The following is an 18297-nucleotide window of genomic DNA, read 5'->3' on the forward strand; positions in this document are numbered from 1 at the left end:
CTTTATTATAGTCTTATTTTTCCTTTCTATTTTTCTACTTTTCCTTTCTTTTCTCTACCTTTGATTTTTTTTCTTTTTAATCTTTATTTTTAATTTGTACTAGGGTGGTTTTTTTTGTAATTGCAATATTTAATAAAATTACTATTTAAAAAAACTTAGCCAGTGACATGGCATTATTGGGAATTTCTTTTTTAATTCTATTTTAGTAAGATGCTTATGACAAGATTAGAATTAAGTATGGAAGTAATAATAAACAGAAAAACCATTTTGCACAAATATTTGTCATAATTTTAGAGGCAAAGTTTTCTTGGTGCATTTTGTATGTTTCTTTGTTGTGCTTTAGGATTGTAAAGTACTCTGAACTTATGGAATTAAGCTGAATGCAAATGCTTAGATGCATAGATGCCACCTTCAAAGCAACATGCATACTGGTTAGCACTCTTGCCTTCAGCCTATTTCAGTTCCACTTTTTTTAATTTTATATTATTTTTTTTTCCCCAATGGTCACTTGTAACACTGGACAAAGTGAAGGTTAGCAATCCACTTCATCACTGGGTTCAATTTTAGAGTCAGGACAGAGCTGAGCTGTTCCTCTAACTCTTTCCTCTAAACTAAAGGAAGCATATCACATAGGCAGCAGAACGAGAGAAACTGTAGAGAGTAAGGCAAGATCCTGGGTGACAGATTTTTCATATCTCCATCAAGGTCATCTGTCTTACTTTTCACAAAAACCATGGTGGTTGATTGAAAATCTGTTAGCACCTTCCAGCATCTACTTCTCTAGAGGAAAATGCTCTTTATGTCACAAGGCCTATCTTATGTCTTTCTTAAGCCCCCTTAAGCTATCCAGGCATAGAAATATAAAATTTACTAATTTCGTAGCATCTCTGTGTGGAATGAGCAGGGGGCGCCATTTTATTTTTTTGCCTCAGGCACCAAAATGCCAACCCTGATTAAGAAGCAAATCTGAACCCAGTGGGAATTATCTTATGTAAATACGCATAAGCTTCGCTTGGATCTAATTGTCATGAAAGTATGGGAAATATGTTGATTGGTAAGCTTGTGGCAAATCTCAGTTCAGATTTCATTTTTCTGAAAGGGGAAAAAAGCTAGTAGATATGTCTTTTTCAAGACAAATAATGTTTGCTTTTTCGTTTTTACTGATGGTTGTGAAGCCCAGTTCCTCTTAAATATAGTAGGTACCTTTTTTTGTGTGTGTCTTCATAATATTAGGTGTTGAGTTTAATAAACACGGAGTCGCGTTGAATCACACAACATTAGGGACTCTGAAATCCCACTTACATTGCCTAGCCATGTTTAACCATGGTTTAATAAATAAACCATAATTGGTCCACAAATCTCACTGAGCCTAAAGCAAACGAATCACTTCATACACAGGTGGTCCCAGCAGCGCTGAGAGGAAGAGAGACAACACTGCAATGTATCTGCCAGGGTCTCAATAATTCCTCTTTTTTTCCTATCCAGAAATGGATTTGAGGCTTAATGGTACAGGCTACAGATGTTCCGGGTGGCTGGAGGTGCTTCATGCAGCCACATGGAAGAGGATTGACAGCAGAAATTTTACACAGCAGAATGCAGAACTTGCCTGTAGACAACTTGGTTGCCACTTACCCTTCGGGATCTTGCAACCATATGTTGAAGAATCGGAGAAGCACGAGACTTGCTTGATGACCTGCCAAGGAAATGAGACAGCTCTCAAGGGCTGCATAGCCTGTGATTCCCATGATTTCTTCTCTCTGGGTGTGTTCCTAGTTTGTCAAGGTATGTTCAACCAACCCCCTTCCTATTTGCATGCTCTCTTTGATAAGGTGACCAACTTTTTTACAATGAGAAGGAGGAAACAAATAAATTGAAGGGAAAAAATATCGTAAATAAAAGAAACATTTTATTCATTGCAACAATAATACAGAGTACACTATAATATATGCATAATAAACATTTGTAACAATAACATTTTATATTGTAATTATGCTTACATACCTATTAATTATTATTTAAATGAGTACTTTTCAATTGAATAAATAAACTTGTAAATAAAATTATACATATTTGGAAATTATTAAATAGATAATGAATTAATAAAATGTGAATTATTGTGCTCACCTGTGTATGATTGAATATTCACTGAGAAAGAAGTGAGTCTAATGTGTGTGTGTGTGTGCTGTGTCGTGTTCAGTAAGAAGTAAACAAAGCCACTTGCGCACAGCGCACTCTCTCAAAACAATTATCCCGTGCAAAGCGCATGCGTCTCATAATCACGTCTCGCCCACTGTACCGAGCCTTGACGAATCATCATGTCAAATACAAATACATCACATAACACACAATGGATCAGATCGGCATCGATCGAATATGGAGATTTACAGATTAATCTTCAAATATCGAAAAGGAGGACGTGTAGGAGGACACTTTTCGAGAGAGGACAGAACTTACAAAAGAAAGACTGTCTTCCCTAAAGGAGGACGTCTGGTCACCTTATCTTTGAACAAAGTCTGGGTCTCATGGGGACAGCCTCTGAGAAACTGATGTTGTGATTTAGTTGAACTGGAAACCAGTCATACAGGACCAAACTTGGATCTTGCCTACTCTCTTAGGAATTCATTCAAGAATCTTGAACCGTCGCTCTGCCTGGCTTCAGGAAGGTTACTGCATTATGTGCCTTAGCCCCAGAGACTGTGAGCACTTCCACACTGCACTGCTCCCCTTCCCCATCCTTCAAAAGCATTTGGAAGAGGATCTGAGATTTATTTATTTTTTTGCAGCTTCCCAACATGAGAGCACTGGGGGTAGGAAGTAAACAAATCACAACCTCATAATGTGTTGCCTCAGGTCTTGTAGCCATAAAAACCCTCATGATTCCACTCAACACAGAAAGGATAGAAAGAAAAGACATTAAGTATGGATAATTTTCAGCACTATGCACCCAGCAGACTCCCTATACCAAGATCAGAGTAAGCACAGACACCGCTCAGTTCGGTTAGTACGTAATATACTTTGACATTTATTTTTTAAAATTCAGCATCCTTCAAAAACAGTTAACTGGCAATACACAGCAAAAGGAAAGCAAAAACAGAGAGAATGAAATATGATCAAAAAATAAAAAGGACTTAATGTCAATAATCTACATTAATATATATGTAGATATCAAAAAGGCACAGAGCTTCCCAAAGCAATGGAAACAATATAGTGGGCAATTAGCATGGTACTAAATTAGTAGCATGTTACTATTAGCATTAGTATTAAAAACAGTATTTGGTTACTCTAGATGTCAGCTTTCCTATTTATACACACAGGCAAACAGTAAAGATGGAAAATAGCACATCAGCTGGTCCTTCTTCTGTTTTGCACTATGAAAAAAAGACATGGGTGGACAGGGGTAATGCATATTAGGGATATTAGGGACCCAGACTGTCTCTGGGGGTTCTTCTTACTTGTATCCTTGCTTACTTGCCTGGACTATTGAAGCGGAGGAACAAAACTGTCAAACAGGCTTTCCTCTGAGGTGCCTCCTGGCCCCCAGTTGAGTCTGAAGTAAGTTGGCTCAGCTATCAAAAAGAAATGAAGGCATGGGATGCAGGGCTAATTTAGATGTGGCATGAAAATTTCGTGCAGATGTATCTTATGTAGCTACCCTTGAACATTTCCCAAAGAAAGGCTGAATTATATATATACATATACATATACATATACATATACATATACATATACATATACATATACATATACATATACATATACATATACATATACATATACATATACATATACATATATTTGTTTTCTGAGGTTTTCGTGGGTGTTTGTATGTAGGTCTTTGGTTATTCGGGTTTTCTCCTGCGTAAAATTGGAAGTGTCTTGGCGACGTTTCGACGAAGTCTCATTCGTCATCTTCAGGCTTCTGGGAGCAATTGCTCCCAGAAGCACAAAGCTGAAGCCTGAAGATGACGAATGAGACTTCGTCAAAATGTCGCCAAGACACTTCCAATTTTACACGGGAGAAAACCCGAATAACCAAATACCTACACACACACACACACACACACACACACACACACACACACACACACACAAAAGTATATATATATATATATATATATATATATATATATATATATATATAATCTTTATATATATATATATATATATATATATATATATATATATATAATCTTTATATATATATATATATATATATATATATATATATATATATATATATATATATATAAAATCTTTTCATAAAAGAGAAAAATAAGAATGTATATAGGTTAATAAATCTTAATATGTTTTTTAAAAGTTGAAGTCTAGCTAAGGCATAATGAAAGGGACAAAGTGAATAACTGAATTAATGTTTAACTTCCTAGCAAGTTGTGAAGCCAAGATCATAGCTGAGTACTAAAGAACAAGTTGAGGTGCTACAGAAACTTTATCTCTTGTTTTATTAATCTAGGTGAAATGTTAATATAGATTGCTAGTCCACGTATGATACGCCATAGGCTAAATAAAATAAATTTATCTCTTGGATTGAAATCTTTCTTTCTAAAATATTTTGGATTATCTTTATCATTTCAGCTCCTGTGCAAAGCACCACGGTACTCCAGCTTACAACAGCACCAGCGGTGACCTCCTCAAAACCCTTTGGTAGGAGAACTCAAATCTTTGCTGATGGTGATAGTGACTTAATTTTATATGCTACTTGACTTCCAATAACTTTGAGTAGTTATTTTTAGATCACCCACAAGAACATGAAGGCAGCTGAACTTTCCCCATTTTCCCCACCCTTAAAACATTTCAGAATAAAAAAATATTCTTCAATTAAGGTATCTTGATTGTCCCCACCTTTGTCAAATTTTCTCAAGGCTATAAACCAAAACAATGTTTCCTAATGCTGATAGAGTTAATATTCAAAACAGCTGTAGAGTATTAGCTATCTACACTTCATGTATCGTATCCAGAGGTGGGTTTCAGCAGGTTCTGACCAGTTCTGGAGAACCGGTAGCGGAAATTTTGAGTAGTTCGGAGAACCAGTAGTAAAAATTCTGCCTGGCCCCGCCCCCATCTATTATCTTCCTCCCAAATCCCAGCTGATCGGGGGGGGAAATGGGGATTTTGCAGTATCCTTCCCCTGGAGTGGGGTAGGAATGGAGATTTTACAGTATCCTTCCCCTGTCATGCCCACTAAGCCATGCCCACCAAGTCATGCCACACCCACCAAGCCACACTCACAGAACCAGTAGTAGAAAATTTTGAAACCCACCATTGATCCTATCTAAAGTATTCATAAGGAAGTTGTAATGTATCTTTAAGAGTTGTGGAGGGAAAACTGAGCGGGAAAAAGCACGTTGCTGATTGGATGAAGCCTCTGGCTAAACTGTATATTTATTTATTTATTTTATTTATTTATTATTCGAATTTATATACCGCCCTATCTCCCAAAGGACTCAGGGCGGTTTACAGGCATATAAAACATCAATATCAATATACAAATTAAAATAATCCTTAAAAAACTTATTCTAGCGCCCGAATTATTAAAAATAGAAATATAAATATCAAATATAAATATTAAAATCAATTTAAAACCCCTCTAAATTTAAAAATCTAAGCCAGTCCTGCACAGATGAATAAATGTGTCTTGAGCTCGCGACGGTAGGTTCGAAGGTCAGGAAGTTGACGGAGTCCTGGGGAGTTCGTTCCAGAGGTGGGAGCCCCACAGAGAAGGCCCTTCCTGGGCGCCGCCAACCGACACTGCCTAGCTGACGGCACCCTGAGGAGTCCCTCTGTGAGAGCGCACGGGTCGGTGAGAGGTATCTGGTCGCAGTAGGCGGTCCCAGATAACCCGCCCTATGCCATGGAGCGCTTTAAAGGTGGTCACCAAAACCTTGAAGCGCACCCAGAAGGCCACAGGTAGCCAGTGCAGCCTGCGCAGGATGGGTGTCATGGGGAGGGCTCCCTCTATCACCCGCGCAGCCGCATTCTGAACTAACTGCAGCCTCCGGATGCCCTTCAAGGGAAGCCCCATGTAGAGAGCGTTGCAGTAATATAAAGAGAGGGTTTTCCCAGCCCGGGCTGCTGGGTTCACCATATAGTAAAGAGCTGTTGTCACTATCCTGGTCTCCTGCCTCGTTATTGCCCGAATCTAACACTGGCGACGAAGGTGGGATCTCGAGGCTAAGAGCGCCAGGAAAAAAGCTGAAGTCACCAGGAAGACGCGAACCCAGCAAACAAGGGGCGGAAAGCAGCGATGTCCAGCTACACACCGCCAGCGCCATTCGACCCAGCTAAGGAAAAATGGGGGTCATACATGGCTCGTTTCGAGTGTTTCCTCGAGGCGAACGAACTTCAAGGAGTCTCAGACAACAGGAAGCGAGCGATTTCCTGAGCCACTGTGGTCCAGAGGTTTTCGACACCGCAGAATCCCTGGCTGAGCCAACGCCGGTACAATCGGTGCCGTGGCAGACTCTACAGACCCTATTGAAAGCCCATTATGCACCAACGCCGTCCAAGTATGTGCAACGGTACGAATTCAGGGGCGTAGGCAGCAAGAGGCGAGTCCATCAGCGCATACATGGCAGCCCTGAGGAAAGCCTCAAAACCATTGCAGTTCCGAGACTTGGAAGAGGCATTGCTGGAGCAACTCATTCGTGGGGTCAGGGACATCCGTTTGCGGCGGCTGCTGTCCAAAAGCAACTAACGCTGGCAAACGCCTGGATGAAGCCAGGGCTAATGAGATGTCTACCCACGCGGCGGAAACCCTACAAAAGCAGGTCGCACCAACAGCTGGTGCGAAATCAACCCCGGTCCACAATGAAGAGGTCCAGGCCGAGTCGGACGGTGAGGAGGAAGGAGTCTTCCACACCGGGAGGCCGGAGAAAGAAGACCGGGTGACTGCGCGAGTTGTGGAGGGCAACACCAACAACAACAATGCAAATTTAAGGATGCGACTTGTCGGCGGTGCGAAAGGAAGGGCACCTAGCACAGGTCTGTCGAGCACCCCAACCTTCCGCCAAAATTCAAACTGACCAACCAGAGGCGGCGGCAGCCCGTGATTGGTCAATTCAAAAAGGCGCGGTTGAATCAGACTGTCGTGAGAGTGGGTCACGCAACAACACGCCTAGAAAAAATCTTTACGAAAGCAAAGATTGAGGGGGTGCCGTGCCGATTGGAGGTGGACACCGGCTCAGCGATCACGATCATGTCCTGGGACACCCTCGTGAAAGCCTTACCCGCCCTCGCAAAGCGCAAGCTGAAAACACAGAAATTAAAGGTACAAGACTACCAAGGAAATCGCATCCCTGTTCGAGGGGTAACGTCCGTCCACGTCGAGTATGGACAATACAAGAAAACTCTGCCCATCACCATAGTCGATGGGACCCTGCCAAGCTTGTTGGGACTGGACTGGTTCCGAGCATTGGGCATGGGAGTGACTGGAATCTTCAGAAATGAAGTCAACCTCAAAGACGCACTCATGAAGGAATTTGGGGACGTTTTCAGAGACTGCCTGGGCAAGTACACGGGGACCCCTATTTCTTTAACTTAGACCCCAAGTTGCCCCTATCCGTCTAAAGGCTAGGAGGGTCCCGTTAGCCTAAAGCCCAGGATTGACCGGGAACTGGACAAGCTAGTAAACCAGGGAATTCTAGTGCCAGTTGACCATGCTAAGTGGGAGACCCCTATAGTCACCCCAGTCAAACCGGACGGGTCGGTCCGGATTTGCGCTGACTATAAGGCAACGCTTAACAAAGCGATGCCAAAGAGTGCTTACCCGTCCGGTGGTACAGCACTTACTGCACTCAATGGGGCAAGGGCAAGTTTTGCCAAGCTAGACTTGGCCCAAGCCTATCAACAGCTGCCCGTAGATAACAGCACAGCCGAAGCGCAGACAATTGTGACTCACAGAGGGGCTTTTAAGTGTACCCGGTTACAGTTTGGGGTTAGTGTGGCTCCAGGGTTATTTCAGAACCTAATGGAGCGGCTATTGCAGGGACTACCAGGGGTGGTACCATACTTTGACGATGTACTGGTATCCGCTGAGAATCTAGAGGAATTAGGGGTAAGGCTGCGAAAAGTTTTGGGCATTTTCCGGTCTGCGGTCTCACAGTTAAACTGAACAAATGCCAGATCGGGGTTGAATCTGTGGAATTCCTGGGCTACCGGATAGACAGAAGGATTCACCCCACTGAAAGCAAGGTACGGGCCATCAGGAAGGCCCCGGTTCCAAAGAACAAAACGGAGTTGCAGGCATTCTTAGGTCTGGTCAATTTCTACGCGTATTCTTAAGAAATAAGGCAACAGTAGCCGAGCCGCTGCATAAACTACTAGCAAAGACGGCTGCATGGTCTTGGGGAAAGGCGGAAGCTAGGGCATTCGAAGGGTAAAGAATCTCCTATCAGTGATAGCCTCCTTATCCAATACAATGGCACGCTGCCATTAGTGTTAAGCTGCGATGCATCTCCCTATGGGGTGGGGCTGTGCTCAGCCACAGGTTGCCAAATGGCACAGAAGCCCCTATTGCATACTACTCCCGAACCATGTCATCAACTGAAAGGAATTATAGCCAGCTTGATAAGGAAGCCTTGGCTATAGTCTCAGGAGTAAAGAAATTCCATGAATATGTATTTGGTCGTGATTTCGAAATCATCACGGACCATAGACCTTTGCTAGGCCTGTTGGCAGGCGACCGCCCCACGCCCGTGGCACTTTCACCCAGACTGACCTGATGGACTATCTTCCTGGCAGCGTATTCTTACAAACTACTACACCGGCCAGGAAGGAATTAGGCATGCAGACGCCTGAGCAGATGCCCGTTACCAGAGACTATCAAGACCCCACTCCGGGGACACCAGTTCTGCTAATTGACTCTTTGGACTCTGGCCCAGTCACATCCAAAGAGGTGGCTCGGGCTTCGTACAAGGACATTACAATAAGGACTGTAATTGGTTGGGTACAAAGAGGTTGGCCCGCTGCGCCGGGCGAGCGTTTTAAAGAATTTGTAAAAAAACGTGGGGAACTCTCAGCTCAAGGGGGGTGCCTGCTATGGGGGGATCGAGTGGTGATCCCGGAGAAATTGAGGGAAAAGGTATTGGAGCTCCTTCACGAAGGCCACCCAGGGATCGTGAGAATGAAGGGTCTAGCGAGAAGCTATGTGTGGTGGCCCTTAATGGACACGGAAATTGCTGAAAGGGTAGGGAAATGCCAAGCCTGCCAGGAATCCAGACCGCTACCCCCAGCCCCTCGGAATGGAGAGACCCCAGGCCCCTTGGTCTAGGATCCATATCGATTTTGCCGGCCCTTCCACGGCCAAACCTTTCTGGTAGTAGTCGATGCCTACTCCAAATGGCTGGAAATCATTCTCATGAGATCCATGACAGCCGAGGCCGTGATTTCAGTCCTACGGCACCTATTTGTAACCCACGGGTTGCCCGACACTTTAGTCTCCGATAACGGCCCGCAATTCACGGCAACCCAGTTTGAGGGTACTTGGCAGAGGAGGGCATCCGGCATGTCCTCTCGGCGCCTTTCCACCCTGCGACGACGGCCTTGCAGAACGCTTTCGTTCGGAGCGCAAAGAAGCATTGTCCAGAATCAGGCCAGGCGATTGGCAAACAAAATCGATACATTCCTAGCAGTCCAACACAGAACCCCTGTGTAACAACTGGCAGCCGGCAGAGCTATTAATGGGTCGGAAGCTTAGGTGCCCACTAGACCGGTTAAACCCAAACTACACACCAGACGGTTACAAAGGGGCACACGGTAAAACAAGAGGGATGGCAGTAAGCGACCTAGTGTGGGCACACAACTACGGCGAGGGCCCGACCTGGTTAGCAGGAAAAATCCTAGAGACAACAGGACCAAAATCATATCTAATAGAGATAGAGGATGGCCGGGTATGGAAGCGCCACATAGACCAAATAAGGAAACGCATAACCGGTAAATCAGAATCAGATGAAACAGGCTGTCAGCCTCCACTCCAATCTTCGTATACTTTTGAAAGATTATATCAGTAGATAGATTGTGAAATATTTATTTCTGTATTATAAAACTATTAAGGAAATGAGATGTATCATACCACCGTACAGGGTAAGGGCAAGGAGCCTATTAAGAGTGTCGGCTGACATAACAGTGGGGGAGGGGTGATTAACGACTGAGTGTTATTAGCGCGGGCTTTTCTAACAGACACTGCATTCCTAAGATGACTGACAACTAGAGACCTGTGGAAGAAGATTACCACGAGGGGCCGAGAAGGAGCTGGCATTGGCCCAGACCAGCCTGACCTCCTGGAGGAGGAGGGACAATTGGGGGGATATGATATGTTAGCCATATTTTGTCTCAGATCCAACTTAGCTTGGCTGCTATCAAGACTGTAAATAGTAAAAGTACTTTTCTTTATTCCAAATGAAGTCAAGGTGAATTCTTTCCTAATTATAGTTGGAGGTAGCCTGACATTAAGTTGGATCTCATCATCATGTCTACCAACCAGGATTGCAATCGCAATACCGGGGGGGGAGAAAAACCAAATGTGATGGAAGGCCAGCTGCCGGCTGAGCTGGGGGAGGCGTCCGGAGGAATTTCTGCTGACACTTTTAACCCTGAGCTGGAAGATTGCAGAGCTCGGTGGGCAGAGCAATTAAAGCTGGAAGAGGAAGGGTGGAAACCAAGCACCGAAGAGCTTCCCTCTGGAGTAACTAAAAGAAAAAAGAAAAAAGAAAAAGAAAGACTTTCGGAAGCAGAACAAGAGATAAGGGACAAACTCCAGTTGGAGGAAGCCTTGCGTCTTTTCCGTGAAGTGAAAGTAAGGCAAGCAGCTCGCCAAAGGTATGAATCCCCTATTCGGTCCTCCAGGTGGGAGGGAGAAGAGGAGGAAGATAATACAAAGGGGCCAGCTAGAGGTGATTCCCAGGGCGGTGAGATTTCTGAAGAGCCAGAGCCGGGAACCCTCTCCCCAGAGGAAGCTGAATTGGATGGGGGCCACGCGCCACCTGCTGACCAAGCAAGGCTGCGCAGGGGAAGGAAAAAGCCAAAAATTCCCCCCATATCAGAGAAATTTGATGGAAATGCGAAGGAGTTGGGACTGTTCCTGGCGAAAGTGAATGACCACATGATAGACTGGGGGGAAGATTATTGGTCACAGGCAGCACAAGTGAGAGCTGTGACCCACAATTTGACGGAAGAGCAGCTGCGTGGTATGTGTCGTTATATACCAACCACTCCCCTTACTGCAAAACTACGAGCATTTTATGACTGCACTGAGGAGGAGGTTTGAGGACCCCCTGGCAGAGCAAAAGGCCAAAGGTCGAATGAAAACCATCAGGCAAGGGAGGAGACCGGTGGCTGATTATAACCAGGAGTTCAGTGATTTAGTTCCCTTGATGAGAGGGTGGTCGGAGGTGACCCTTGTGGACATTTTCAAAGATGGTCTGAATGGAGATCTCTACGAACTGTGTCGAGCACGAGCCTCTCCAACTACGCTGTATGGCTGGTACACCCTGGCAGCAGAGATGGAAATCGAGCTAGTGAAGGACCGTGGCAGAAGACAGCGCACTGGAGGGCCATCCCTTGGCCGTTCTCCAGGAGGCACCTATAGGGACGTCCCTAGATTGGAGGGAGGAAGACCACGTTCGTCTGCGTGCTACAGATGTGGAAAAGAAGGCCACCGAGCAGCCGACTGTAGGGTTAAGTTGATACCAAGCGCGACCTCTGGTGGTGAAAAGGAACCAGTGAAACCAGCGGCTAAGGCGCGTAAACCGGCAAAAGTGGGGGAGGGCGTTGCCAAGAAGGGCACGCCCATCAAGGAGGATGGCGAAGCGTCGACCGATACTGACGACAGCAAAACCACATCAGAGTCTGATGAAGACCTTCTGGTGAGTTGGGCACGGGGCCCCTTGGACATTCCAGTCAATCTACATGTACCCTCTTCGGGTAATAAGGGGGAACTGCTAGCACTACTCGATTCTGGATGCACTAGATGTATGGTCAGTCCCGAACTAGTAGAAAAAATGGAACTAAGATTGAGAACCCTAAGTAGACCCATAGCGTTTGCCCAGTTGGATGGCTCTGTGGCAGGGGGAGGACCCGCCCATTTCGTAACAGAACCCATAGAAATGATAATAGGAGACCACCGCGAAATTCTGAACTTCATAGTAGCCCCAGGAATGGACCAACCCCTGTTGCTAGGCCTGTCATGGTTGCGGAAATGGAACCCCCATATTAACTGGAGAACGGGAGTCCTACGTTTCCGTTCCAAAACATTAAAAGGGGAAAAGGGGGAACCCAAGAAGGGATCTACCATGGCCATGCACCAGGATACGTTGGGGGCAATGATCGAACGGATAGACGGGGAGGAGAGAATACCCAAGGAATACTGGGACTTGCGAGAAGTCTTTAGTGAGAAAGCATCAAACGTACTTCCTCCCCATAGGCCTATTGACTGTGCCATAGACATCCTTCCGGGGGTAAAGCTTCCAAAACCAAAAGCTTATCCCATGACCCAAAAGGAATTGGGGGAACTACGTAAATTCATAGACAAAAACCTAGAGCGGGGTTTTATCCAACCGGCTAGACCTCGCATGGCTGCGCCAGTGATGTTTCAGGAAAAGAAAGATGGCTCCTTTCGTCTTATAGTTGACTATAGGAATTTAAACGCGGTGTGCGCCGAAAACATATACAACCCTGTGCTTTCACTTCTCGAAAATTGACTGAAACTGAAAGACGATGGGCTATTTGGGAAAAGGAAGCATTTGCAGTTCATTGGGCTCTACGAACGTGGAGACAATTCTTAGAGGGTTCAAATCATCCTTTTGAAGTTTGGACTGATCACAAAAATCTAGAAGCCCTAAAGACTCCTAGAAAACTTTCACCTAAACAAGCCCGCTGGGCTCAATATTTTAACCGCTTTAATTTCACTTTACATTACATTCCTGGAGGGAAAAACTTCTTAGCGGATGCTCTCTCACGTTTGCCCCAATACAATTGCACTCGCTCCGAGGTGGTTCGACCAATACTTCCTGTGCAACAGTTGGCAGCCCCAGCAATAACTAGAAGCCACTCCAAAGCTGAACCCTCACTCCCAGATGAACTGACCAAGTCGTTTAAAGAAGCTTTAAACACCGATGACTGGTACTTAGCGCATTCCCATGAATGCACACTCCGTGATGGACTAGCTTGGATTGGAACAAAACTGTATGTTCCTCTATCACTCAGAGAAACCATCCTACAACGATGCCATGATGCCAAAATGGCAGGACATTTTGGATTTGTGAAAACTTTGCATCTTCTTAAAAGACAATTTTGGTGGCCAAGTCTTAAAAAAGACATTCAAGCATATGTAGCAAGTTGCCCTATTTGCGCATCATCCAAAAGGCCTCCGGGAAAACCTCCTGGACTACTTCAAACGGTAGCCAGGCCAGGAACCCCATGGAAAGAAATATCCATGGATTTCATAGTGGAATTACCTGAAAGTTCAGGCAATACTGTTATATGGGTTGTGACTGACCTTTTCTCCAAACAAGTCCATTTTATTCCATGTTCAAAAATACCCTCCTCAAAGACTCTAGCAAAGTTGTTTGTACAACACATTTATAGACTCCACGGAGTTCCTGATCGCATCATTTCAGATCGAGGAGTTCAATTCACTTCTCAATTTTGGAAAGAATTTTTACGACTCATTGGCTCCGCCCAAGGATTAAGCTCCTCCAATCATCCCCAAACTAATGGAAGCTGTGAACGTTCGAACTCTGTACTAGAACAATATCTACGATGTTATGTTAACTACCAGCAAGACAATTGGGCAGACCTCTTACCTTTTGCTGAAGTTGCCTACAACAACTCAATTCATAGTAGCACGGGATTTACTCCCTTTAAAATAGCTTCAGGTCAAGATTTTGTTCCTATCTCGGAACTCCCAAAGGAAGAAACTACTGTTTCCTCTTTGTCAGAATGGATAGATCAAATACAAAGCACATGGAAAATGACGCGCAAGGCGATCGACGACGCTCACCGTGCGCATAAAAAACAAGCAGATAAAAAAAGGTCCCCTGAGAACAAATATCAAGTGGGCGATAAGGTTTATCTTTCCACCAAATATCTTCAAACCACTCAGAAATCTAAGAAACTTGGACCCAAATATGTGGGACCTTTCTCCATAGTAAAAATCATCAACCCCGTGACAGTACAACTAGATTTACCAAAAACACTTAGGAGAATTCACCCCGTTTTCCAGGTGAGCTTGCTGAAACCTGAACACACATCTACTTTCCGTCCTAACCGTACACCCCCTCCTATACCAATTCTCATAGAGGGCGAACAACACTTTGAAATAAAAGAAATTTTAGATTCAAGAAAACATAGAAATAAAATTCAATATCTTATTGCTTGGAAACACTTCCCGTTATCCCAAGCTGAATGGGTGAACAAAGAAGATGTTCGTGCATCGGAAAAGATAGCACAATTCTATAAAAAATATCCTGACAAACCCTAACTTCTCTTTTTTCTTTCTAGGACTGATGTCCTTGTTGCAGGAGGGCCGAATGTCAGCCTCCACTCCAATCTTCGTATACTTTTGAATGATTATATCAGTAGATAGATTGTGAAATGTTTATTTCTGTATTATAAAACTATTAAGGAAATGAGATGTATCATACCACCGTACAGGGTAAGGGAAAGGAGCCTATTAAGAGTGTCGGCTGACATAACAGTGGGGGAGGGGTGATTAACGACTGAGTGTTATTAGCGCGGGCTTTTCTAACAGACACTGCATTCCTAAGATGACTGACAACTAGAGACCTGTGGAAGAAGATTACCACGAGGGGCCGAGAAGGAGCTGGCATTGGCCCAGACCAGCCTGACCTCCTGGAGGAGGAGGGACAATTGGGGGGATATGATATGTTAGCCATATTTTGTCTCAGATCCAACTTAGCTTGGCTGCTATCAAGACTGTAAATAGTAAAAGTACTTTTCTTTATTCCAAATGAAGTCAAGGTGAATTCTTTCCTAATTATAGTTGGAGGTAGCCTGACACAGGCCCTGACTATCAAACGTTGGAATACACAGCTGACTCAAACCCGGGGCAAACGCGGGACTTATCTGAGTTCCAGGAGGTCCAGCGACGCCAACCGGTTCCTCCTGAAAACAGCAGGGACGACTCTGCAAATAATCCAGGGCCGGATGGCCTAGAGGAGGAGCTGAGAGGAACAAACAGTCCCTCCGGTCAGCTCGACTCACTCCCAGAAAATGAATTGCGCAGGTCCGAAAGAGTCAGGAGACGCCCAGTCTACTTGCGTGATTACGTTGAAAAATAAGATGTAAATTCTATGTAAATATTGGTAAAGGAGGGAAGGAGTGTAATGTATCTTTAAGAGTTGTGGAGGGAAAACTGAGCGGGAAAAAGCACGTTGCTGATTGGATGAAGCCTCTGGCTAAACTGTATATAAAGAGAGGGTTTTCCCAGCCCGGGCTGCTGGGTTCACCATATAGTAAAGAGCTGTTGTCACTATCCTGGTCTCCTGCCTCGTTATTGCCCGAATCTAACAGAAGTATTTATGGTTTTCATTGGAAAAGTTAAAATATGAACACAAAACCTTAAGTTTGGCGCTTGTACTGTTAATCATACTACTGCTACATTAATTAATAAGTGCCTTGTGTTACCTTTCACAGATCGCCCAAGGACAAACATTGAAGAAGGAACCTCCTTGTGTTCAGGGATTTTGAAGCCAGATGGTGAAGGCGACAAGAAAATGCTTTGCCTGGGTTTACAAAGATGGTGGAATAAGCTGGTCTGCCAGGGAGTAAACTGTGAAAATCCAGGACACAAAGATCAGAACAGGGAAAAGTCACTGGACCAGTGGGAGAAGCTGCAGTGTGAGAAAAGGAATCTTAGTGTGGGTGACTGCTCAGGAAGCACACAAGAGTGCTTAAGCCTAACCCTGGTTAGATGTTCCGGTGAGTAAACCTCACTAGGAGAGCACCTTCAATCCCTGTGCTGCTTTTCATTTGTGCTCATCATTTAAATTACACAAAATTGGTCTTTCAGTGCAATTATGGGAGGGCAATTTTGTACAAAGTGGTTGAGTAATGCACTAGAATTTCTGGAACGGTATCAGCTTGCGGAGGAATTGTTATATTTTCTAATTTCCACCCCCATTTTTTAAAACAGAACTTCCCTGTACTATTATTACAAGAGAGGAAATTTTATTCCTGAAATGCTGAGTCTGTTACATTCTAAAAATATGGGTCTACCTCTTCCCATAGTACAAACAGTAACATTCAGAACTCTGCAAGCTCACTGTAGCCCCTGATATTATGAAGGTTAATTCTTTGTTTCTTGAACCATCTGAAAGGGAGTTTTGATAAGAAAACTGTTAACCTGGTATTCTGAACGTGGATGTTCAGAGGTAACCTAATGGGTGACAGATGGCATGTGATAGCTAGTATCTAAATGATATTTATAGTGGAATCATTCCAGTACAGGAATGGTTCCTGTACAGTCAGACTGAATGCTGGAAAGAAAGAAAAATGCAGTTATGCAAAAAGGAGACAGGGGGTGGGGGAATCATTCTGGTGCTGAAATGTTGAACGAGGGCCTAAAAGCAATAGTATTTCTCTGAAAATGAGCTTGTTGCTATTGAAGATATAGAGCTCTTTCAGAACTAGCTGCAGTATCCATGGGAAATGAGTTATCATCTACTGATCATGCTGCATCTTAACAGGGGCTTGCAATTATAAGCAATTTCAGTATGTCAGTGTCGTATCATATTTGTGGGCAAGGAAATGATTCATGGCAGGAGGAAATGTAACTTCTGCAGGGGCATTGCAGAGAGTATTGCACTCTCTGCTGAAATCCTATAATCCTTTTGAAGAAGACTTGATCCATGTTGGTTCACCTTATGTCATCCCTTTGGGAATCCAATCCCAACAGAGCTGCCAGTATGCCAACTTTGGGAATTTAACGGACAGTGGAGGGCTTCTAAATCAGATCTTGGCCATCCTGAAAAGACTGCAAAAATCAGTGATTGGTAGATGATTCTTTCCAACTTTTAGGCTCAGAAACCTATAGATATGATTGATAACCAAATAGAATTGCAAATAATTCAGAGAACATGATCAAGTCTTCAGCACATTTTCAACTTAAGTTGGGAAGTGGAAAACCTAGCTGACAGGAAAAGTCCATAATCTATAGGATTTTCTGTTTCTCCAGATCAAGATTTAAAATCCCAGAAATCCAGTTCAGAGACTGTTTTAGGAATCCTGCTTGGTCTTGTTCTTATTGCTGTTCTTCTGAGTATCTGTGCTCTTCCCACCTACAAAAAATTTATGAAAAAATGTAAGTAAGATTGTATTGCTAATATAAAGAGATTGTCAGAGTCTGTTTTGGACCTCAGTTCTTTGTGTGTGTGTGTGTGTGTGTTCTTACAGCTATGTGAAAAAAATGTGTGGAAATCCAGAAAAAAAGCATGATGACATGTTTTTTTCCAGAGACTGGTAGCTCAGGCTGAAGAAACTGGTTTAGGAGATCCATTGATTGCACCAGGAATTTTCTGGTTCTCACATTTCATTCTAGGACTACTATATGCTATACTGCAGGGGTCTCCAACCTTGGTCCCTTTAAGACTTGTGGACTTCAACTCCCAGAGTCCCTCAGCCAGCAAAGCTGGCTGAGAAACTCTGGGAGTTGAAGTCCACAAGTCTTAAAGGGACCAAGGTTGGAGACCCCTGCAATATGGCACTCTCTACTCAAACATATGCACATGTACCCCTTTCCTTTTTAGGTACCCTGATGGCACCAATGTGCATGATATATTTTTGTCCATATGCCTTTATTTCAATTTTACCTTTCTGCCATCTAGATATGTCTTGAAAATAAACCCCATTAATATCAGAGATGCTAATCCCTGCATCAGATTCCCTCCAAGTTTAGATGCACTCTCAATAAAAGAAAATATATGTCGCTCGGGACTGAACTGTGAACTCTCTGAGATTGTTAGTTTGCTTACAGACATTCCATTACCCCACTAATTACCCCATTAATCCTTTTTTTGGGGGGGTGATGTTATCTAGGTGGGTAATGAAACATCTATCAGCAAATAATGAAGCTTGGAGAGCAAAAAAGACTCCACAGATGGATAGTGCTGGGGGCCCATTTTGTCTCTGTTTATTGTTTCATCTCCCGTTTCTCACCAGGTCACAAAAACTATGATGGCTATACAGATGTTTCCTAGCAGTACAGGGCACTAATTAATAGTTCTTCTATTATGGAATTATAGTTATTTTCAACACTGCTGGAAG

At 43.8% G+C, this 18297-nt stretch overlaps 1 protein-coding gene across 1 annotated transcript in view; it reads left to right on the forward strand.

Annotated features, from left to right (window-relative positions):
- The window catches only part of CD5 (CD5 molecule), a 42680-nt gene that overhangs the window by 16860 nt on the left and 7523 nt on the right, over nucleotides 1-18297 (forward strand). The window contains exons 2-5 of the mRNA XM_058155229.1: nucleotides 1486-1782; nucleotides 4594-4662; nucleotides 15670-15954; nucleotides 17210-17335. Coding sequence (XP_058011212.1) covers nucleotides 1486-1782; nucleotides 4594-4662; nucleotides 15670-15954; nucleotides 17210-17335 — 777 coding nt within the window. The remainder of the gene's footprint in view (nucleotides 1-1485; nucleotides 1783-4593; nucleotides 4663-15669; nucleotides 15955-17209; nucleotides 17336-18297) is intronic.

Source organism: Ahaetulla prasina, chromosome 1 (assembly GCF_028640845.1).
Source record: "Ahaetulla prasina isolate Xishuangbanna chromosome 1, ASM2864084v1, whole genome shotgun sequence".
NCBI lineage: Eukaryota > Metazoa > Chordata > Lepidosauria > Squamata > Colubridae > Ahaetulla > Ahaetulla prasina.